This window comes from Brassica napus, chromosome A8, assembly GCF_020379485.1.
Source record: "Brassica napus cultivar Da-Ae chromosome A8, Da-Ae, whole genome shotgun sequence".
Lineage (NCBI taxonomy): Eukaryota > Viridiplantae > Streptophyta > Magnoliopsida > Brassicales > Brassicaceae > Brassica > Brassica napus.
This window is the reverse complement of record NC_063441.1, coordinates 21,818,130-21,840,116: the sequence shown is the minus strand read 5'-3', so window position 1 is coordinate 21,840,116 and position 21,987 is coordinate 21,818,130. Positions and strand designations below refer to the sequence as shown.

The 21,987-nt window shown below is 37.9% G+C and overlaps 5 protein-coding genes and 1 long non-coding RNA gene across 8 annotated transcripts; 3 read left to right on the top strand and 3 right to left on the bottom strand.

The window, feature by feature from the left end:
• Positions 1-721: 721 nt before the first annotated feature.
• LOC111198086 lies at positions 722-2,258 on the bottom strand. 3 transcript variants are annotated; one of them, XR_002653691.2, is made up of 6 exons: positions 2,173-2,258; positions 1,941-2,015; positions 1,694-1,789; positions 1,391-1,613; positions 1,212-1,323; positions 722-1,126 (listed from the first exon to the last, which is right to left on the bottom strand). It is a non-coding gene; the product is annotated as an uncharacterized LOC111198086 (long non-coding RNA). The 3 variants fall into 3 exon arrangements; XR_002653690.2 differs by having other exon boundaries at positions 1,391-1,461; positions 1,541-1,613; positions 1,941-2,247; XR_001273062.3 differs by having other exon boundaries at positions 1,941-2,211.
• Positions 2,259-4,735: 2,477 nt separating this feature from the next.
• Positions 4,736-8,091, top strand: LOC106362393 (receptor-like protein kinase 7). Its single transcript, XM_013802286.3, has 2 exons — positions 4,736-7,444; positions 7,530-8,091. Exons 1-2 carry the CDS (start codon positions 4,897-4,899, stop codon positions 7,880-7,882), a joined length of 2,901 nt encoding a protein of 966 aa, XP_013657740.1. The 5' UTR covers positions 4,736-4,896; the 3' UTR covers positions 7,883-8,091.
• A 460-nt stretch (positions 8,092-8,551) lies between these two features.
• Positions 8,552-9,703, top strand: LOC106360295 (CDPK-related kinase 5-like). Its single transcript, XM_013799885.3, has 3 exons — positions 8,552-9,094; positions 9,179-9,335; positions 9,403-9,703. The coding sequence occupies exons 1-3, from the start codon at positions 8,741-8,743 to the stop codon at positions 9,615-9,617; spliced, it is 726 nt and encodes a 241-aa protein (XP_013655339.2). The 5' UTR covers positions 8,552-8,740; the 3' UTR covers positions 9,618-9,703.
• A 1,945-nt stretch (positions 9,704-11,648) lies between these two features.
• On the bottom strand, positions 11,649-13,748 carry BNAA08G26040D. The gene is made up of 2 exons (XM_013802288.3): positions 12,832-13,748; positions 11,649-12,627 (listed from the first exon to the last, which is right to left on the bottom strand). Exons 1-2 carry the CDS (start codon positions 13,464-13,466, stop codon positions 11,919-11,921), a joined length of 1,344 nt encoding a protein of 447 aa, XP_013657742.1. The 5' UTR covers positions 13,467-13,748; the 3' UTR covers positions 11,649-11,918.
• Positions 13,749-15,614: 1,866 nt separating this feature from the next.
• LOC106362398 (ergosterol biosynthetic protein 28) lies at positions 15,615-17,953 on the top strand. The gene is made up of 3 exons (XM_013802290.3): positions 15,615-15,958; positions 17,364-17,570; positions 17,678-17,953. The coding sequence occupies exons 1-3, from the start codon at positions 15,844-15,846 to the stop codon at positions 17,743-17,745; spliced, it is 390 nt and encodes a 129-aa protein (XP_013657744.1). The 5' UTR covers positions 15,615-15,843; the 3' UTR covers positions 17,746-17,953.
• Positions 17,816-20,192, bottom strand: LOC106362397 (lipid droplet phospholipase 1). The gene is made up of 10 exons (XM_013802289.3): positions 19,782-20,192; positions 19,632-19,699; positions 19,368-19,438; positions 19,075-19,290; positions 18,839-19,002; positions 18,692-18,747; positions 18,557-18,609; positions 18,346-18,475; positions 18,177-18,274; positions 17,816-18,094 (listed from the first exon to the last, which is right to left on the bottom strand). Exons 1-10 carry the CDS (start codon positions 19,988-19,990, stop codon positions 18,023-18,025), a joined length of 1,137 nt encoding a protein of 378 aa, XP_013657743.1. The 5' UTR covers positions 19,991-20,192; the 3' UTR covers positions 17,816-18,022.
• Between the last annotated feature and the right edge of the window lie 1,795 nt (positions 20,193-21,987).

Below are 21,987 nucleotides of genomic sequence, written 5' to 3'. Positions count from 1 at the left end.
AAGCCATACGAAAGCGCCGAAGATTCAGGACAGAGAAGCTGGTGTGCATCTTTATATTGTTCGTTTTTCTTCTTAAAACCACAAACAAAAAAAGCTATTCATTTAAATATCCCCTCGACTTAACACACCTCGTAGCTTTTGGTATGTCTTTCTGCCAATTTGACGATATGATTGAAGTGTAGTGATTATTGTAGGTATTTTCACGGTTGTGGCTAAATTTGTCTTTTATGTAGTTGATTAACATTTTAAAAATAATTCTGTAATGTATGGTCTACTATTTTTTTACTAAGTTTCGCTTTCAATGTATATTTATTTGATTAATTTGTATTGTCTACTGCATTATTGTTTTATTGTTTGATGCCATTTTCATTGTAAACAAAAAGTTCTAGTTTGGATTATTTTTGTTATAGTATAGCTTGTATTATTATTATTATTTTACTATTTTGTTGTGAAGAGAAAAAAGGCAATGCAAATATTAGTAATTTAGTAGATCTTTAAATTAAATGTTATAAATTACATAACTGTTTGAAGATATATCCTGTTATATTTTATTCTTTCCGCTTTTTATTGACTGGATTTTTTAATCAAAACTATGCTATATCCTTTTTCTGACATATAAACTTATATTAATACATGTAATTTTATTTCAGTCATTTAATTTAATTTTTCTATATTTAATATTAATATATATATAGATATACTATTAAATTTTTACAATATATGACCACGAAATCTGAATTTACCTCTTTGTATTGAGTCCAAAAACCAGTAAAACGCGTTCTGGATGTTCATAGTATATAAGCCATATAGGTATCAAAACAGTGTCCTAAGACACGACTTCTCTGCAAAACTAAAATCTAATCTTATACCCATCCATTCAGGCCCAGCACAAACCGGACCGGTCTTTCCTGGTTTATAGAAAGTAAGTTGTTTAATGTTCTTTATAGCCGGTAGAAACAATTGCTAGAGAAGAAGCTTTAACTGTTTATTTTCCTTCCAAAGCACTGTGAGTAACGAAACAAATTACATCAGCTTCCTTAACTGTTAAATGAATGGATATAATGAGTTTCTGGATGACACGGTCTTATGAGCTTCCTTGAGTTTGTAATCCTGCTTCTCCAAATGCCTATTTTGACCATCATAAACAAATTAGTCTAACGACTTATGGGTACCAAAAAACTACCATAATGAGAATTACTTCAACAAATCACCTGTATGTTGCGGGTCCATCCTTGCAAAACTATACATATCTATACTATTTAAAGCCTTTAAATATGCCTAGGGAATCTGAAGTTTCCTCTCCAAAGAACAGAAAAACTCCTTCTGGATGCTCATAATTCAATAGGTCAGTTATGTGAGATTAAAACTTTATTATATTAAGTTCCTTTACCTCATCTTGATCAAAGCAATCCTGCAGTATTAGATTCTCGAGCAGAGTTACTGTCTTCATGGAAAATATATCTGCAAAACATGCCAACAGAATAATTATGAAAAATATCATCAATTCATCATTATGCTTATTTTCTCAGACAACATGAACCTCAAGAAACTCATATCGTATGAGTGATGGTGAAGTGATATTGGGGTGGCTTCCTCCAAACGATGAAACAGAACTGTGGACACAGTAGTGTAAGCATAAGCAAAACATGAGAAGACAACTAAAGCAAAAAAGGTTCATGGTGGGGAAAATTACCATATCCCATCTCCTTCTCTACCCGAACAGATGCTCACATTTACATGGACGGACTTCTCAGCCGAGGAACTTCGATGGTGGAGCTACAACGACCAGCTTCATTTATATATTTAAGAAATTCATTGGATTCAGCAGTTAAATCATTGAATCGAATCGTCAGAGAGATTCACCGGTGAGGATGATGTTCACAGGAAAAAAGATAAGTCAATCAGAGTTGGGAGTATAAATTAAAAAAAGAGTAACTTACACTCATCCGACATCGGTTCTGATATATGTCATTTAATCTTTCCGGTATCTGAGCGGTCAAGGTCTTCATCGCATCCTACACACATTTATAGGTCGAGTTGTAACCGTTACCTTCGACGATGTTAAGGCTGAATAAATGAGGCAGAGTGGGAGAGGAGGTGGAGTGAAATTATTGATTGGATTAATGGAGACTGGTCAAAGAAAAACCGAGTTTGATCGGATGAGATGGGTACCAAAAGGTCACGGCAACTGATTCCAGAAGATGAAGGTTCTTCTTGCAAATAAAAAACCTGGACAATCCTGGCCCAAAGATGTGATATAATTAAGGACCCAATAAAATCATAAGCTCATAACGAATTTGCGTTAATTGAAAATACAAAATAGGAAGTAGATAGCTCGCCACGTGTCCAAATTTGCCCCATACTCAATGATGAGGTGGCTCAAGGAGGAGAGAGACAACTCTCCTTTATTGTATAAGATGACAACAGCTAAGACAACTCTTTTTTTTGGATAAGGCATGTTTATCGGAGAGTTCTTATAACATCTCTAATATATGTGTGAAGAATTTTTGGATGAGGTTCTTTACAAAAGTAATAGACTCCACAACTGCATACACATATATAAAATATATATATACATATATATTTTAAGAATTCCAATGGATAGAATTCTCAATTGGAGATGTTGGTTTTTAACGTAATATAAGAACTGTTTTTTTAATTTTTAACTAAAAAAAATTAAAATTGATTCTTAAATAAAAGTTTCAAGAAAAGATTTTAATTTTTTCTTAGTTAAAATTAAAAAACAGTTTTTATATTACGCTAAGAATCATATCCTAAAAACCTCTAATAAACATGGCCTTAAGACAACTCTTAAAGTCGGATCTTTGAGTAATTCTTAAGAAGACAAATGGGCTTTCGTGTGTATTGGCTTAGCATACCTTTTGGTTATTTAAGCTCATCGGTAAAGCCCAGTATAGTGTTCACATGTTATTGGGCCTCAGTTGCATACTAACGTAAAGCTAATAATACAAACAGTCAGGATAAAAGGTGATGCTACTTCAGAGTGCGATAAGGTTAAATGTTGGCACCCTCTTGGTATTACTTTAGTGCAGGGGTGGCTCTTGCGGACATTAAGCACCTATAGGAATGCTAGCAAATCCAATATTTTTGAGATGCAATGATACTTTCGAATTATCAGTAATTATTTTATGGTGTTGTCAAATCTGCAAAATAATCGAATTTCTTTCTCGAATATTTTTGTTTGTTTTTGACACATCAATTTAAAAACAAACACCGTTAATCCATTCACAAGTTCATAACTAAAATTTTGAGGTAGAGAGAATTGTAAAATTAAATAAGATAATTTATTATTGATTTATTGTGCTTTTAATGGCTCATAAAAAAATATACTATAAACTTAAATTGATCTCAAATAGAAATATATTCTATCTAAATTAAATTTTATGATATGTATATAAATTAACTAATTTTAATAGCAATAAAATTATAGAAAATATCTTTTAGTTTGGACTTTATAAACTTTATGGATTTCACTTCAGATTTTAATGGTGCGAAATAGCTAGTTAGCAAGATACCCGTTTTGTTTTCTTAGTTATTTTCAGTAAAAAGTAACGTAAAGCTGTTATTACACGTGTGGCCATGTTATTAAGAAAATAACTATTACTATTAAATAAACATTACAACACTTTCGGTGTAATGCCATGACCACAAAAAAAAGTGAAAAACATATAAACAGTTATTACACGTGTGGCCATGTTGGGACCTCCAAATCTGTTGGCGCTCGAGATTATATTTTGATATAAAGAAGCACAAAAACGTGGTGTTACCGACTCACCAGTGAAAGGTTTCTCATTCGAAGTCAACTAGGGCGGCTTTCACACCTCCCTCCCTTCTAGACGGATAACAAAATTTAGCATCTCCGTTTCATTAATTAACTAATTAGAGATAAGTATCTAGCTGCAGTACATATTATGAGTTTTATAGTACGAAAAAGATTTATATACCTAAACTGCTGTCGATTCTTTTAACCTGAGAACCATTTTATATAGGTTTTTGGTGGTAGAGAAAGCGAATAGAAAGATGAAAACCTTGAAAAACTAGGTTATAGTACTGTAAAATCAAAAATAGAAAGATAAATATCTACTTTGTCATATTTACATGGCATTTCTTCAAATAAGAATTGGGTTGTTGTAAGCATTCGCTATTAACCATTTGCTTCTCCTCTTGTCACCTTCCGATTACATGAGTGGAGAGTTTTTCTTAAAGTAACTTGCTAGCTTTAGCTAAAAGAAATAAAGTAGTTAACTTATTGTATGAAAAAAGCAAATAGCTTTATTTCAAGATTTTAAACCAAAAGAAAGTTTAGATAAAAAAAAAAAACAAAAAGAAAGTATTTGAAGGCTTTGATATTACAAAAAGAGCTAAGTGAAAGTCCAACCTGTATTTGTTGATAAGTACATTTTCTCGTCATGTGCATGCACTTGTTGAAAAATAAAGGAAAAGTAAATCTTTTCTAAAAAAAATGATTTGTCTTTTCTTTGGCTTTAATTATCGAAGAAATTATTTCCTCTAAAAGTTTTTTTGTTTCTTTTGTTCCACTCTTCTCTTTTCCCATGAAGCTTCGATACGCTTTTTGACGAGTCAAATACTCAAATGTGAAACCGCATGAAGATTCGAAGAAAATTCGTTGATCTCGATCAAACCCAGAACAAATCGACAAACCAAAGTATTGGGGCCCAGTGGGCCCATTGACGAAGTTGTCTATACAATACAAATTAGTAAAAGAGACTCTTTGAGTGTAATTTTGTTTCAATTTGGTTTCTCGCGCCCGCCATTATCAAACACTCCTCCGGCACTTTCGAATGTGAAGAAGAAACAAAGTTTCCACTTAACTCAGCCACCGCCACGCCTCCCCTCCGGCTAAAACTCACCGACATGTCTCCGTCATCTCGGAACTTAGGCTTCTTCTCCTTCCTCGTCTTCTCTCTGTTTTCCATCGTTTCCTCCGACGACCTCCAAACCCTACTCAACATCAAATCCTCCCTCCTAACCTCAAACCCCGGCGCTTTAGATTCATGGAAGCTGAACTCCAATCACTGCAGCTTCACCGGAGTAACCTGCGACTCCACAAACTCCGTCACAGAGATCAACCTCTCTCATCAAACCTTATCCGGAACCTTCCCGTTCCATTCACTCTCCGATCTCAAGAATCTCCAAAAACTCTCTCTCGGATTCAACTCACTCTCGGGAACCATCCCAACCGATATGAACAACTGCACGAACCTCACGTACTTAGATCTCGGCAACAACTTCTTCTCAGGATCCTTCCCCGACTTCTCCTCTCTAAGTCAGTTACAGTATCTCTACCTAAACAACAGCGCGTTCTCTGGCGTTTTCCCTTGGGAATCGCTACGAAACGCAACGAAACTCGTCGTTTTGAGCCTCGGTGATAATCCGTTTAATACGACGCAGTTTCCCGAAGAGGTTGTTACGCTGAGGAGTCTCTCGTGGCTCTACTTGTCTAACTGCAGCATCACGGGCAACATCCCTCCGGCTATCGGAGACTTGACGGAGCTTCAGAATCTGGAGATCTCCGATAGTACTCTCACCGGAGAGATTCCGCCGGAGATAGTGAAACTCACGAAACTCCGGCAGCTCGAGGTTTACAACAACAGCTTGACCGGGAAGCTTCCTCTCGGATTCGGGAGCTTGACGAATCTGACTCTCTTGGACGCTTCCACGAACTATCTAGAAGGCGATTTATCGGAGTTAAGAACTCTGATCAACCTCGTTTCTCTACAGCTCTTCGAAAACAGATTCTCCGGGGAGATTCCGGTTGAGTTCGGCGAGTTTAAAGATCTGGTTAATCTTTCTCTGTACACGAACAACTTAACCGGTTCTCTCCCTCCGAAACTCGGTTCTCTATCTGATTTCGATTTCATCGATGCGTCGGAGAATCGTCTAACCGGACCGATCCCTCCGGATATGTGCAAGAGAGGGACGATGAAAGCTCTCCTCCTCTTGCAAAACAATCTCACAGGCTCCATACCTGAGTCCTACGGGAACTGTTTGACTCTTGAGAGTTTCAGAGTTAACCATAACTCCCTCGAGGGAACAGTTCCCGCGGGACTCTGGGGGTTACCGAAGGTTGAGATCATCGACTTAGCCAACAACAACTTCGAAGGTTCAATCACCGCCGATATAAAGAACGCGAAAACGCTCGGAGCGTTGTATTTGGGGTTCAACAAGTTCTCTGATGAGCTGCCTGAGGAGATTGGTGAGGCTGAAGCTCTGACTAAACTCGAGCTTAACGATAATCGGTTTTCCGGGAGGATTCCGAGCTCCATCGGGAAGCTTAAGGGGCTTAGTAGTTTAAAGATGCAGAGCAATGGCTTCTCCGGTGACATACCGAACTCTATCGGGTCGTGTTCGATGCTCAGCGAGCTGGGCATGGCTCAAAATGAGTTGTCGGGAGAGATCCCGCACACGCTGGGATCTCTTCCGACGCTCAACGCTTTGAATCTTTCGGACAACAAGCTCTCTGGGAAGATTCCAGAGAGCTTGTCGTCTCTGAAGCTTAGTCTTCTTGATTTGTCAAACAACGGGTTATCAGGTCGGGTTCCTCTGAGTTTGTCGTCTTATACCGGTAGCTTCGACGGCAATCCAGGACTCTGCAGCACGACGATCAAGTCCTTTAACCGGTGCACGAGTTCTTCGAGATCGCATCGAGACACTCACGTCTTTGTGCTGTGTATAGTTTTCGGTTTACTGATCTTGATTGCGTCTCTTGTGCTTTTCTTGTACTTCAAGAAAACCGAGAAGAAGGAAAAACAAACCCTGAGACGTGAATCTTGGAGTATAAAGTCGTTCCGAAGGATGAGTTTCACTGAAGATGATATCATCGGTTCGATCAAAGAAGAGAACTTAATCGGTAGAGGAGGTTCCGGCGATGTGTACAGAGTAGTACTCGGTGATGGTAAAGAGCTAGCAGTCAAATACATTCGTCGTAGTAGCACAGACACGTTTACTCAGAAGAACTTCAGCAGCACGATGCCGATTCTCAAGGAGAACGAAGGAAGATCGAAAGAGTTTGAAAGAGAGGTGCAAACACTAAGCTCAATAAGGCACTTAAACGTCGTGAAACTGTATTGTAGCATCACTAGCGATGACTCGAGCTTGCTGGTGTATGAGTATTTGCCTAAAGGGAGCTTATGGGACATCCTTCACTCGTGTGAGAAGTCGAATCTCGGTTGGGAAACTAGGTATGATATTGCTCTTGGTGCAGGTAAAGGACTCGAGTATTTGCATCATGGATATGAGAGACCGGTGATTCACCGTGATGTTAAGTCAAGTAACATATTACTAGATGAGTCCTTCAAGCCTAGGATTGCTGACTTTGGTCTTGCCAAGATTCTCCAAGACAAAAATGGTGGTCTAGATTCAACTCTTGTTGTTGCGGGAACATATGGTTACATGGCTCCAGGTAAAGAGACTTTATTAACTTTTTATTTATGAGCTTGTTATGGTTTTACATTACATTATTAACATCAAAGCCCTTCTTGTTGCAGAGTATGGATACTCGTCTAAGGTGAATGAGAAATGCGATGTGTATAGCTTTGGAGTTGTGTTAATGGAGCTAGTCACGGGGAGAAAACCGATAGAGGCAGAGTTTGGAGAGAGCAAAGACATAGTGGATTGGGTTAGTAACAATCTGAATAGCAAAGAGAGTGTTATGGAAGTTGTGGACAAGAACATTGGGGAAATGTATAGAGAAGATGCAGTCAAGATGCTGAGGGTTGCAATCCTCTGCACGGCAAGACAACCTGGACGAAGGCCGACGATGAGGAGTGTAGTGCAGATGATTGAGGACGCGGAACCGTGTAGATTGATGGGCATTGTGATTAGTAAAGAGGTGATGTGAAGACCAAAGAAATAAGTTGATGAAGGACCAAGTCTCACTCACTCTTTTGGGTCACTATGAAACTTAGAAGGTTTAGATGGAGAATGTGATTTTAGTCCTGGTTATGAAAATCTTTGGTAACGTTATGATCTCGGATGTAAACTATTTCTTGTAATGTTAGAGATTTTTGTATGATGTTTTGGACTTAGTTAATGAAGGTCAACAAACAACTACAATTACTTGGCTAGGAGAAATGCATATTCAAACTGATAAAAGTAATAACTGCCAACAGGGCCGGGGCGGTCGCACCACTATGACTTCTCAAAACAAAACCAAATCCAAATTGAGTTACTTGTCGTGATGATGAAATTGTAAATTATTATCGCAATAGAATAATCAAAGAATAAATTTCTTAAAGTCTCAGTACTTATAGCTGCCGAATTTGACCAACAAAAAAAAAGGAATGAACGAATAACTCTTATCCCTTCATATAAGACAACAATGCATTTGAATGTTCTTATTAGATGGAAGAGATAACGTATTCTAAAAACAAGTACTCACACATGCATTTACTTAGACCAGCTGCAACGCAGGATATTAGCTATTTCTTAGCGCTAGTTCTTATGCATTAAGAATAAAATAATAATTAAACTTGACGTTACGCTAAGGTTGAATCCTTAATGAAGGATTTATTTGTGGTTGATCCTTGATGCGCTGGCAACGTCTGATTGGATCGGGAAAGGGATGTGTTTTGTGAGGGGAAGAGAAGCCGAAGCAATCAAAGGATCTCGAGTTTCTGAGCTGTATGATGCAAAACTTCTTACTTTCTCCTGTAAATCACAATTCTTCACCTCCCCGTAACTCCCCATCTCACAATTAATGGGGATCTGTCACGGAAAACCCATCGAACAACAATCAAAACAGAGCACCTCTGTTTCCTCCGATCAAACTCCGGCGGCGAAATCTTCAGGCTTTCCTTTCTACAGTCCAAGCCCTTTGCCTAGCCTATTCAAACCCTCGCCGGCGAGCGCGAGCTCAACGCCTCTCCGCATCTTCAAGAGACCTTTCCCTCCTCCTTCCCCTGCTAAGCACATACGCGCTTTCCTCGCGCGTTGCAACGGCTCCACCAACAAGCCCAACGAGGTCACGATCCCAGGGAACAGTGGTCGATGGTTACCTTCACCAGGTCCACTCTCCCATCAGTTTGAAGCAGAGAGCTTCAGTTCTAGTAGAGTAAGTAGACTTGCTTGCAATATTCAGTTTCTTGGAACTATAGAGTAAGTAGAGTAAGTAGACTTTTTTTTTATTCATTCGTAGGATTTAGGGAGTGCTAATCAGGTTTCGCGCCGGAGATTGAGTTTTAGCGCGAGTTTCAGTTATGGTGATCATTCCTTTCGCCGTGGTGGTGGTGGTTTTGAACATGCTTATTCTTTTGTGGGAATGCATTGCATCTTCGACCAATGCAAATCTTCTGGTATTTTCTTACATCTTCTTTTGGATTTAATCGACTTAGTTTGTGATTTTCCTTCACTCTTGTGTAGTTACTGTTCTGAAGTTTGGCCATATGAGTTCTGATCTACTTGCATATGGAGCATCAGATGGGACCTTAACTGTTTGTAGTCTCTCGCAAGAGCCTTCTGTCCTCAAGCAGTTGACAGGCCACTCCAAAGATGTCACAGGTTCGATTCACTCGTATTGTTTTCTTTTGTCTTTTCTTTTTCCTGTATCTTGGGTAAACACCTGCCTGCTTCTTTGAATTCATGGCTTGTTTTGAATTGGAAATTGTAAAGAAATTATATGTAATAGATATATCAGCTATGGACTCCATATTGAGTAACACCATTGGACATACATTTTAGAATCAAATCCTTAACTATTCAAAAAGCAAAAAAAAAATCTATTATATTCCTAAGGACTCCAATGGTGTTACACACCATTGGAGTTGCTCTTAGAACAACCTTGATGCAGACAAACATGATAATTGCATTAGCTATAATGTTTTGATACGCAACTAATTCATCATATCAAACACACGGCCACAAAACTGATCTTATCTAAGGCGTCACAACTTGCAACACTAATTAACAATAACGATACAGAGAGATTCTAGAAGCTAGAAAGTATTACAGAGACCAGAGTTCTAATAACATACAAATAACAGCTTCTGCTGCAAAGTACATCCGGCTACTTAGTGTACACAAAGCTAACCAAAGAAAGAATTGTCCTACAAATATACACAGTTTTTGAATCTTTCTCTATCTCAAAAATGTATTCTCCAGTAACCAAGATTTTGTCAACGGAATAGATTTTGGAATGACCACATTATGAATCTTGCAAAGATATCAGACTCAAGGAACTCAATGTGAGCAGCTCGACCAATGAACGAGTTACGACCATACAAGGTCGTGTCAAAGTTGACGTCGCAGCGCATGAACACTCTCTGGTGGTGAGGACCTTCTGGGGATGATGGCCCACGTATTTGGTCCATACAGTTATCAAGCATCTCCAGGAAAGCCACACCTCTTTTTGAGTTGTCAAGAGAAGCTGGTTGGCACGACTCAATCCTAGTCGAGTGATATGGAACATAACCATCCTGAACAAAAAGATTTTGTAACTAGTATCAACCCACCCGCCATTTTACTCGGCCTGAATTGAGTTAGCAGCCGGGTTTTGTTTTGCTAGTTTATATGGCCCATGCAGGAGTATACTTCATATTCTTAATTTAAGAAAAAGGCCCAAAACGACGCAGCAACTAGTTTAGCTTTTTTTTGGCGAAAGGTTTAACGACTAGAACCTGAAAACATAACAGAGTTAGAATCCACATAATTGTGACCAACGATTGAAACAGTACAACTCAGCTATAAAAGACAGTAAGTACTACAGGTCATCAAATCGCATTGCCTAGGCTTTGTCTCGGTTCTCTCTATTATCCACAATCGGTATAAGTGATCCATCGTCTGAAAAAGAACTAAATCTGAACACAGGTAACGAAAGTAATAGGTGTAAGAAGAAGATGGATTCAGCTTCCCTAATTCCAAATTTGAAAGGATAAGGACAATTTTCTAGATTCTTTGTTATTTTTGTTTTATTTATTTATTTATTGGGAACGTCGGTGGAATTTCACGAAAGCGCACACACAAATTGTGTCATCTATTTGAATTGGTGGGTCTCACAAGTTGCTATCACTCCCGATGTATTAGGGAGTTTGGGCCCTCGTTAGAGCAATAGAGGACCGATCAATGCAGGGTTGGTCCTTCCTTGCTGACATCTCTAGTTTGTTTACTAGCCTTCTTCTTTTTCATTCAATTGCATTTATGTGAGTGCTTGTTATCTCTCTCATCTTTCTTCCCTAACGACTTTGGTCCATATACTTTTTTTTTAAAGAAAAATTTCATTTTCTTGGTTCTGTGGTCGTCTGTCACCTGATAACTGCGCCATCATAACCGCCAAGTAACTAACTCAGTCTTATCCGTTAAACTAAATACTTGATTTGCAGCTACCTAGCCTATCGATTGTTGTTATTATCGTCCCTCGCATATAGGCTACAATTACTATGCTATATGTTCCAACATAAAGCATTCATATCTCATGCTACAAAATTAGATATATTATTTTTTTTGTGTGTGGTTCGGATAGTCAAACAAGTTAAAGTCCAGTTGCATCACACCTTTGCAATGGTCCACGTTCATCTTCTCAACAACTAACACCAACACTGTAGCTAATTTCATTTCTAACCAAACTAAGTTTATTATCAGAGTTTACTACCATGGACATCTAACATCCAACAGATAAAACAAACTTTCTTAATTTGATTTACTAAATTTATACACTTGCATAATCAGATCAAAGTCAGATGAAGAGTGACAAAAGAAACTCACTCTTCATCTCACTCGCACAAAAAAAAAAAAAACAATACAAAGCCACACAAAGTCCAAAATGCAAACTCACTATGTACAACCTAATTTGTTAGTGCCTTACTGAAGATCTTTTTCCCAAAAAGAAAAAAAAACTCGAAGGCCATTTTGTGACTACTTTTTGTAAACAAAAATAAAAATCTTCAGCCGAGTGACTCACTATGGTAACAAAGCTCTTTCCTCATCCGTTGATTAAACAACCTGCAAGCATCCATACTAAGATCAACGGCTGCAGAAAGCGCCACGTAAGCAGCTGCATCCTCCATACAGCTAACGTGTTGCACGCTAACCTCTACACAAGGCTTACTACACTTCCCTTCACCTTCCACACTCGCTGCCATCACAAACCCTTTCTGTACGCTCCCTCCTCTCGGACTATTAGCCGGCGACGCTCCACCGCTTCCACCGCCACGACTCCTCGTTCGGCCCACACCACTACCTGTTGGCGACGATCCTAATTCGATCGAGAACTTCCCACCTCTGTGAGAACTTATACTCGACTCCGCAAGCACGATCCCTGCACCGCTTGACCCGTCTAGTATAAGTTCAAATCTGTAACCGAGTCCGTCAGTGGCTCCGCCTCGTTCCCGCCACGCCTCAAGTCGTCCCCAGGGATTCCATGTACCGTCTCCGGGACGGAGGATGAGCCAAGACCCGGGGTTTGACCGGCTAACACGATCGGTTCCAGGAGATGCGACGAACGGTGTGACGATTGAGGCCATAGCTACTGGAGAACCTGACAAGTCATGGACCGTTATTGACCATCCTTTTCGCTCTTTACCAGGACGTTCTCTCTCGCTCCCGAACGAGTTTAGCCAGCTCCGGGGAACACTCGTCTCCGTCGGCAATGATCTGATCCATAAACAAACATATAATAATTATTTAGTAAAATATTTAAAAGAGTAAAGTTTCAATAGATCCGTCAAAAAGATTAAAGCGCATGTTGATTTGATTCCTCGTTACTAAAGTAATAAAATAAAATAAAAAAATCAAAAAGTGACAACTCAATTTTCCGACAAATGTGGTAAGAATAGTTTGGTTTGTCGGAAAACTGACCTTGACCTGATAGTACGATCTCCGGTCGTGTTCCGACAACTGAATTTGCAAGTGAAAACGGGTTGTCGGATACTGCCTTGAATCTGAACCACTTGAGGACTACACTCAGGCTCGCCGTCGAACTGAAAGACGAACCTAGGATCAGGCTCCGCCTTCACATTCAGGTGAAACTGAGCCGCCGACGACGCTTTCCCAGCTCCGGCTCCTTTTCCGACCGATATCCAGCCGTTGTGGAACACGCACGGCTTCGATTGGGTCCCAGCAAGATCCAACGGCACTGAGACTTCCGCCAGAAGACCGCCGGAGTTTACGCCGCACGCAGAGCCAGCGCTTCCCGTGTAGATGAAGATCTTGAGAGACGGCTTCGAAGCGAAGATGGATCTGGACGCTAGGCGTTTGATATCTGAGCTGCTGAGATGGAACGTGGCGGCGAGGGTTTGGATCTCCGGGAACTGAGTGGTCTCCAACGGAATGTAGGGGATGGCGGCGGTCTGCGGTGGAAAGTTTTTGAGTTTGATCTTACAGAAACATGGAGATGAGGAGGGATGCACGGCGGAGCTTGACGACTTCGCCGCTAAAGGAAGTTTCAGAGCTAGATTACTGATTGTAAGACGGATGAAAGGACAAGGATCCATTGCTCTTTAGTGGTTTAGGGAATGGAGCTGTTTTGGAGTAGACAGCATGGAAAGTAGGAGCGATGACTTGGGAACTAAGGTAATGGAAACGAAGGTGACGAATAAAACGCAGCGTTTAATGGCGCCGTTGGATTATCTCAACCTAACCATTAGTGAACGGTGTCGTCTTCTTTGCCCTGTGTCTGGATTTTAAGTGTGACAAGTAAGCAGAAATTGCATTTTTTTTCCCATTTATGCATTCCCTCCTTTGTTTCCTTATATTTTCTGGAATTGTCCATTGACGTCTTATTCTATCCGTATATAAAAGATTAGGCCCAAACTATTAAATGAGATATTTAATTCCCATTATACTGATGTAGCCAGTTATATTATGAGGTTCTACTTAAAAGAAAAAAGGAAAAAAAATTCTGTGGCCTATAGCATCTTGCATCAGATAAAATCCACAAATGGATATATAAATGTATTAGTCTAGATAAGACAAATATAATTATATTGTTTACCATCTCACAAAAATATTATATTGTTATACATCTATTTCTTATCATCTAGAAGTTGTTTCTAGAAATTCATAATCTATTTTAATGTCGAAAGTCATATACTGTGGAATAAGAGTTTTATCTTGGATATTTTCTTAGTTTAAATAACTAAGTTTATATTAATGTACATTTGCTAGAATCATTGACTATTATACAAGGCAAAATGAGAAAAAAGATCTTATAAATTTTGGAAAGAGACTGACATTAGGCTAAATTTTCGATGTAACATCAAATATTTGACAAGTAGCCGACATATGGGCCAAATCCTCGAAAATCAAAACAGTGGTGTAGATTGGCTAACTATGTTATAAAGCGACGTCTGTGTTTGCAAAAGTTTATTTTTAAGTAGTTAATCATTTCTTTTCAGGTTTAATTATGTGCGAATGAAAGGGTAAGTCCGAAATATAGAGTTAGTTGAGGGGTACAAAGAGAAAAGATGTTGGAGCACAGCTGGGAACAAGTTGGCAAGAACTGCCAGCTCGGATTAGATGTTGACTACGCTATCCCCTCCTTCTTGAGTCTTGACTTTCTCTCTCTCTACCTGATCAGTAAGTGACCAACCACACACAACATAGGGCTCCACTTTGCGAGGTTGCCTTTACTGGCTTACGTGTAAGTTCGCGGCTCTTTGTGCCTTGGTCGGAGGAATCTTTCCGCTTCTATGCGGAGCTCACGTTTTTTTGTGTCAGTCTTGGTTTTCTTTTTTTGACGAATTATTTCTGTTCTTGATAGTGATTATATGGTTGTTTTGCTGTTATGGACGTAATAATGAACGATCAAGTCATGCTTATTTCGTATATAATTCATTATCTCTATTCATTTAAGTCTAATTCTAGTGATGCACAGTTGATACAAAAGAAATAAACGTGAGGAGGACTTTACCATCTTTAATGTCTCAAGTCTAAAAATGTTTATTTTCAAAAAAAGAAGAAGAAGAAAAAGAACAAAATACAGCTATCATCCACGATCCTCGTTCAGCTTAACCTACGCTACTTATACGTTTTTAAACTAATATACCCAATAGTTAACTGAATCTAATTTGTCGTGAACGTGCACGCAGATCTCTCGCCCAATCCCCAAACAATTCTATTTTATTCCACAACCCAAAAAACTGTGAGCTATACGGCTATACCTATATGTACAGCATGAACGAGTTTACTTTTGGAGTAGAGTAAAAGGCGACCTGACTATTTGATGTGACTTTTAAAGGACGGTTTTCTTGGAAATTTAAACACACATTGGTGTAAGAGCATGATTAAGGTGAAGGTTTTAAAAAAGAGTTTTTAGCCGAATATAAAGAATCTTCTTTTAATTTTTAACTAAATAAACTAAGAACAAGTTAAAGTCTCATGTGTATACATTTAGAGATACATACAGATATGTAAAACAATGTAATAAAATATCAACACAAAGGTACTTAAGTAGTTTGATAAAAAAAAATTCAGCAAAAAAATACAATGTATACATAAAAACAGTTACATTATAAATGTCACTTTATATTTGTACACACATATTAAAAAAACAATTATTTTGTATACTTTTTATATAAAAACATCATTATCCATACACATAACTATATTTCAACCAATAAAATTAAACTGAAAAATAAATTTAATAAATTATGCATTGAAACAGTCGGTGAGCTTAGTCCAATCTAATTGATCCATGGGATTAATAATCATCTTATCACTAGAAGCTATAATTTTCATTTTGTTTTTCACCATTAAAAGAAAATAAAATAAAATCAGGGATGACAGCATTTCAAAAAGGAATAAAAATAAAACAAGAAAGAGCGCATCTGAAGATCAAATCACAAAGTAACGAAGCAAACGAGGAGGAAGATGAAGGGGTTAGGGTATTGGCTAATGGTGGTTGGTTCACTGAGACTAGCTTCGGTTTGGTTTGGTTTCTTCAACATTTGGGCTCTTCGTCTCGCCGTCTTCTCTCAGACCACCAGTTCTGTTCTTCTCCTCCCTCCTCTTTTTTCTTTTTAATATCCATTTTACAATTGTTCTATTAAATGGTGCTTAAAATTTCGTTACTTTCGTTGTTACTTGAGAAAATTATTCTATCCAATTGACTTCCTTAGTCTCTGAGATCCTCCTAGTCATACATTTGTCAGTGCATGTACTGTGTTTTGTGTAAATGATAATGCCACGTTCAGAGGAACTAGGTTCTTAGTTTTCCGTGACTTCATTGAGTTATGGATCCAATTTGGGATCCCTAAGCAGTATGAGATGTAGAACATGGGGCTTTCTGGATTTGATATTGATTTTTTGCTAGTCCATTGAATCTGTAAGGTCAATGGTTTTGTGAATTCAGTTCTTTGAACATACATATCCATGCTCTTTCTAGTTGCTTATTTTTTTTGGTTTTTAATGTTCCTCTAATTGCAAAGTTGAGCTAGTTGGTATTTTTTTTTTCTTGATCATTATGGCTTTTTTTGTTTATCTCTCCAAGATTAGTCTTTCTTGCAAGTTGAGATTATTAATTTACAGATTATCTTTTGTTTGCGTCCCCGGAGTAGTTGTTCAAAGTTTCTTCAAGTTATAATGATGTGAATGTTTGGGAATATTAGAACTTTTTAATTGCTCGTAATAACAAGTCACATGACTGGCTATTGTGCATGATCCTCCCTAAGTTCAACTTAGGCAGTTACTTTCATTGAGGACAATGTTTGTTTCTGGTCTGACATTTTTCTCAGTGGATCCCTGTTCTTTGAATCAACATACATGATATGTAGGAGAAAGAGACTAGCTAGTACCATAAGAACAGCAGACCGAAGCAACACATCCAAGAAAGATATGAAATCTTAGTAATTCTTATACAGTTCATTGGTGAAGGAACTACTTTTAGGAAGTGGACCACCATTCGCTAGATTTTAGGAAGGGGGAAAGTATTTGGATCTAGAATTGGTTACAGTTTACAGAGTCCAATGCATAACCTTTTTTCTTGTTGATACAATACTGTTGAAGTAAGTCAATGACCAGGTGAAGTGTATCAGATGATGTAGATGTATTAGAACAGAAGCAACTTGATGTTTTTCTTCTGTTTTTTTCATCGTAGTTTGTGGTGCTTGATTTCGACAAAGGAAGTATTATGGAACATTGTTTTGTTTTTCCTGTGATTGTAAGGTCACCGAAGTGTTTAGTTCATTGGTTCTGATAACAAATGTAGTAGCAATTTTGCATCATATGAACAATTTGTGAATAGGAAACAAAAAAAAAAGATTATCTAGATATAGTTGAACTTGAGGTGTCTAACTTTAGGTTTCTAGTGATGGCTCCTTTTGGTTTATTACAATAATAGTACCCTCCTCACTACTCAGGATGTTCTTTCTTCTGTTTTAACTGTTTTGCAGTGAGTGAAGTTCATGGACGTACATTTGGAGTATGGACACTATTGACCTGCACTCTTTGCTTTCTTTGTGCATTCAACCCCGAAAACAAACCGTTATACTTGGCTACCTTTCTCTCGTTTATCTACGCCTTAGGCCATTTTCTGACTGAATACCTCTTCTACCATACCATGACCATCGCCAATCTCTCAACCGTGGCCTTCTTTGCAGGTATGGCTTGGTAGCAATCACCATACATTTAAATCTCTTGTATTCAATCAGTTCATGTAGGTTGCGTTGCATTCATAGTGTGAATGATCTTTTATTGTTTTTAACAGGCACATCGATTGTGTGGATGCTCTGGGAGTGGAGATCCCTTGACAAACCGCCCTCCAAACTTGCTTAATCTTTTTTATTAAGCTGTTGATTCATATTTCATTTATAATCTTTGAAGGAGACTTGTGGTACTATGAGAATAACTATAAAGTTCATGTATTTGTTTTATAACTCGAACAAGTTCATAGGTTGAAGTGTTGTTCCTTTCCAGAGGCTTTTATAGTTTTAAGTTGCATTGTAAGATCAGTGGTTACAGAATGGGAATACAAAATTTATTACTCCTATAGTTTTACAGAGAGGTATGTATATCTCCCCTTGTGAGGGACGTGCTGCAATCTTCAGATACACTATGGCTCAAAATTGTCAATCATGTGTTGTATAACATCTGCTCCAGCTGAATTGATCATCTTCGTTTTCACCTGTAATGTTTTTTTTAACCAGATTTGAGTATGAGCCACCTGTAATGATCATATGATAATAATGATGATAATGAACACTTGCCTGAATGGTATTGTGAGCGAGAAATCTTTGTACGGTTCCTCTGAAACTAACATCAACTCGTTCCCACTTCATTTTTGTTAGCTCTCTTATCATCTCCTCTGCAAAATATTTTTCTATTATGATGATTACACAAATCAAGAAAAGAAGTCTGAGTTTCCAACGAACCAACCTTCCATATCAAAATTCTTGGACTCGTTTGAGTTGGTCTCTGATTGAACTTCCTCATGGTTACTTGAAGTACCTGGTGCTTCAACGTTTACAATGTGAGGATACTTCTCGTTGACTGGACCGCGTTGAAGCTGAGAAGATCAGATATGAGACGGCTGACTCAGCATAACACACAAGTGTATGATATTAAACACTGAAAGGTTATTTATTACCTTAGGAAGCTCGCTGCGTCGCCTGATAGACGATGTGCTCCAGCCTACTAGGTCTATGTACAAAAGGGAGGTTAAGGTTTCAAATGAATTGCAGTAAAGTAGTGAAAATAAGAGGCCTGAGGAAGAAAAGGATACGGTCAAAGCTTGTGTTTGCATAAGCAATACGCCGCTTGAAGCACCTCAAAGCAGAACTGTACACAAAAGCAGATGAGACGTGATGAATAATATTATTGGAGAATGGTTTCAACCATAAGATCACAAAGTTGGTGGAGGAACACTCACATGAATTTAAGGTTTCTACGGTCACTAACCATACGGAGGAGTAAGGGAGGCTTCCCATCATCATCACCATCAGCTAAGAAAAGATGTTTCCCCGTTTTACCAAGACACCATGACATACGCGTAGCTAACTTCTCCAAAGTGTGAGATCCAGAGAACAATGGGACCTAATGCGAACCAAATTGTAAGTTTCCATAATTCATAACTCAACATCAAAGTCTACTCTGCTCTAAACTCACCTGCTTATGTCCTCTTGAACCAAGGTGTGGCGTTGCAGAAGTTATAAAACACACAGGCTCCAATCCACCGATTCTCTCTTTTGGTTCCTCACTGTTTTGTGGAAGATCTTGCTCATAAAGACAGGCAACTGCATACCTAGCAATCAAGCCACCTAAAGAATGTCCCACAAAGGAAATCTTCTGAAGACTTGGGTGACGTTTGATCACCATCCTAACCTAAAACACAAATCTTACTTCAGCTGCAAAACAAAACTCAAGCAGAGAGAACAAAAAAAAGCAGGTCCTAGTCATACCTCTTCTGCTAATCTTTGACCCATAACATCAACTCCATCAAACGTCTGTGTAGAATGGTTCCGTCTACTGCCTGCAAAAGGGTTCCAAATCATCACAAACCATTCTCTCCAAATCTCAATACTCATTATGGTAACAAGATCTAGAGTTGGATCTTCAGTAAAGATCTGAGAGAAACAAGAACTGAAGCTCTAAGAATCTAAAGTGTGGTTCTTTCTTCCTTCAAAGATCATTTCCATCAATCATGGAGAGAGAAAAGGACTCACAGTGAACGATGAGATCCTGAGGATACTTCTTAAGCATCTGCTTAGCAGCAAATCTCCAGTTCTGAGCACTGCACACACAAAACATTATCAAGAAACAGCTTCAAATCGAATACAACCAAACACACACAACAAAAGGAACTCTAAAGAAACCTTCCGATGAGACCGTTGACCATGACGACTAGATGAGTAGGCTCAGCGCGTTCCCCAGGGAAATCAACACTCAAATCAACGTTACCACTCTCGTCAGATTCAGCTCTAAGACAACCCATCCAATACTTCTTCTTCTTCGTCAGATCACTTCCACCATGCCCATTTTCTTCTACAATCCCAGGAATCTTGCTATCTTCTTCCACCTCCATGATTAGTAAACGAAAAAAGATGGAAACTTTCGATGCGGGTTAAGTAAAGGACGACACTTTAGGATAATTCGAGGTCTAATAAACGTGGGTTTTATACTTTAGACATGTTTGGAGAAGATGTTTCAGTCGTTAGGACGGTCTCCGCAGGAGCGCTGTCGTCGTTGAAACGCCATTGACATTTCTATTCTTACACATACCTTTTTTTTTCTAGAAGTAGAACACATGTAATAACATAAGAAAATTTGCAAAAAGGACCCTTAACTATCAGTATTTTACAAATTATACTATTTACTTACCAAAATTGATATATAATCCTCGATGGTAATTGAAAGTAACTTTAAGAACTTATATGGAAAGAGATTAGTTTGTCTTTGGTTTTCTTCTATCTATTAATGTTACAAGTCCATTATTGTGTATACCTTGATTATTTAAAATGCAAAGTGGTACGTAAGAAAAAATTATATGCACATTCTTGCACGTTCACTAGAGTTTTAAAGACATGAATCATGATCATTACTTTAAACGCAGGTAATATAAAGGAAAAGATAGAATCCGCAAATAATGTACAAATACGAAGTAGGCTTGCAGTTGTATTGGACCGAGATTTTTATATGAAACTTATGCAGCCATGGCCCATCTCTTTGAATGGACCGAATCACAACACCAAACAAGAAGACAACAAGAAATAAACTTTCTATGTTTGGATGTCATGAATACTGTTCTGTTTGGATGCATCTTCGCCTCGGCTACTTGAGACTTGACTCTTGAGAGGCTGAGATGGTTAGTATTCTTTTTACACCTTCTTTACATACAAATTGATAGTTCTGATTTGCATGAATCAAAATCCCATAGGATAAAATATTAAATTTCAACCAACTGTCACTCTTATCAAATATTTTAGTCGATCTGTTACCGCAGAGGAATCTTGCATGGATTGAAAAAATATATCTATATGGATTTTGCGACTTATTATAGTAATATAAGTTGTTTTGTTAGTATTAAGATCTTATAACTAACATGAAATGATTCCTACTCTTAAAGAAATAGAAAACAATCTATACAAAAATCAGCAAATAATTTTAAAAGAGATATGTATATGTTTTCGATTGCTCACACAACATTTAAAAAAATTTCACACGTTAACGTTATCTAAATAATCAGATTCTTTCATCTTCAAATCACACATCATTTTCAGAAATCTCACCAAACTATGCTAGTTTGGATTTTAGTATGCTTAAGTAAAACATTAAGTATAGATAACTTGTGTTGTGGATAGATATATTATCAAATTTAGAATACATTTGACGGTAGTTTTAACAAAAAAAAATACCAAATTATATAATTAACATAGTTTTAAATTAATTTAAACTGTAATTTCCAGAGTATAACCAAAGCGGGAATAAAAGTTTATTAAATGTTAGACCTCCAAACTAAATATCAAGATATTCAAGAGAAATCTCCAAGTCATCCACATGCAGTGGATCGAAAAATATCATGTGTTAGTTGAGTCAGTGTTACTAATAAAAGCAATCACGAATGATCCACACCACCTATAATCTCATACTTGTCCAACTGTTCTGCATCTACCATCCTTAATATTGTTGGCAATGTAGATATTCGAATCAGGATTCTCACAGCCACCCATACATATACTTTAGACAATACTGTATCAAAATTGACGAGACATAACTACAAATGGGATGGCTACAAAAGCATATAGCATTACCTAAATTAGAAACGAGAAGGGGTTCATTTAATGAAGAACTATGTAAGGAAATAAAGTTGGTATTTCTTTTCAAAAAAAAAGTTGGTATGCATTTACTTCACTATTGATATTTTACGTGACGTGATAGAGTCAATACACAACCGTAACCGCACTTTTTAAGTTACTCAATCACTAATGGTCAACAAGTTGAATACCATCTAGAAGAAAGCACGTGAATGTCATATGGATTAATTACCATTCTAAGCAATATAAACTTGCACATATTGTTTAT

Coding starts and splice junctions, on each gene's coding strand:
- LOC106362393 (XM_013802286.3), top strand. CDS start 4,897: ATGTCTCCGTCATCTCGGAACTTAGGCTTCTTCTCCTTCCTCGTCTTC. Junction 7,445..7,529: donor ATATGGTTACATGGCTCCAG/GTAAAGAGACTT, acceptor TTCTTGTTGCAG/AGTATGGATACTCGTCTAAG.
- LOC106360295 (XM_013799885.3), top strand. CDS start 8,741: ATGGGGATCTGTCACGGAAAACCCATCGAACAACAATCAAAACAGAGC. Junction 9,095..9,178: donor AGAGCTTCAGTTCTAGTAGA/GTAAGTAGACTT, acceptor ATTCATTCGTAG/GATTTAGGGAGTGCTAATCA. Junction 9,336..9,402: donor CGACCAATGCAAATCTTCTG/GTATTTTCTTAC, acceptor ACTCTTGTGTAG/TTACTGTTCTGAAGTTTGGC.
- BNAA08G26040D (XM_013802288.3), bottom strand. CDS start 13,466: ATGGATCCTTGTCCTTTCATCCGTCTTACAATCAGTAATCTAGCTCTG. Junction 12,628..12,831: donor GATCGTACTATCAGGTCAAG/GTCAGTTTTCCG, acceptor TTTATGGATCAG/ATCATTGCCGACGGAGACGA.
- LOC106362398 (XM_013802290.3), top strand. CDS start 15,844: ATGAAGGGGTTAGGGTATTGGCTAATGGTGGTTGGTTCACTGAGACTA. Junction 15,959..17,363: donor CGTCTTCTCTCAGACCACCA/GTTCTGTTCTTC, acceptor ACTGTTTTGCAG/TGAGTGAAGTTCATGGACGT. Junction 17,571..17,677: donor AACCGTGGCCTTCTTTGCAG/GTATGGCTTGGT, acceptor TGTTTTTAACAG/GCACATCGATTGTGTGGATG.
- LOC106362397 (XM_013802289.3), bottom strand. CDS start 19,990: ATGGAGGTGGAAGAAGATAGCAAGATTCCTGGGATTGTAGAAGAAAAT. Junction 18,275..18,345: donor CAAGAATTTTGATATGGAAG/GTTGGTTCGTTG, acceptor AATATTTTGCAG/AGGAGATGATAAGAGAGCTA. Junction 18,095..18,176: donor TCGCTCACAATACCATTCAG/GCAAGTGTTCAT, acceptor AAAACATTACAG/GTGAAAACGAAGATGATCAA.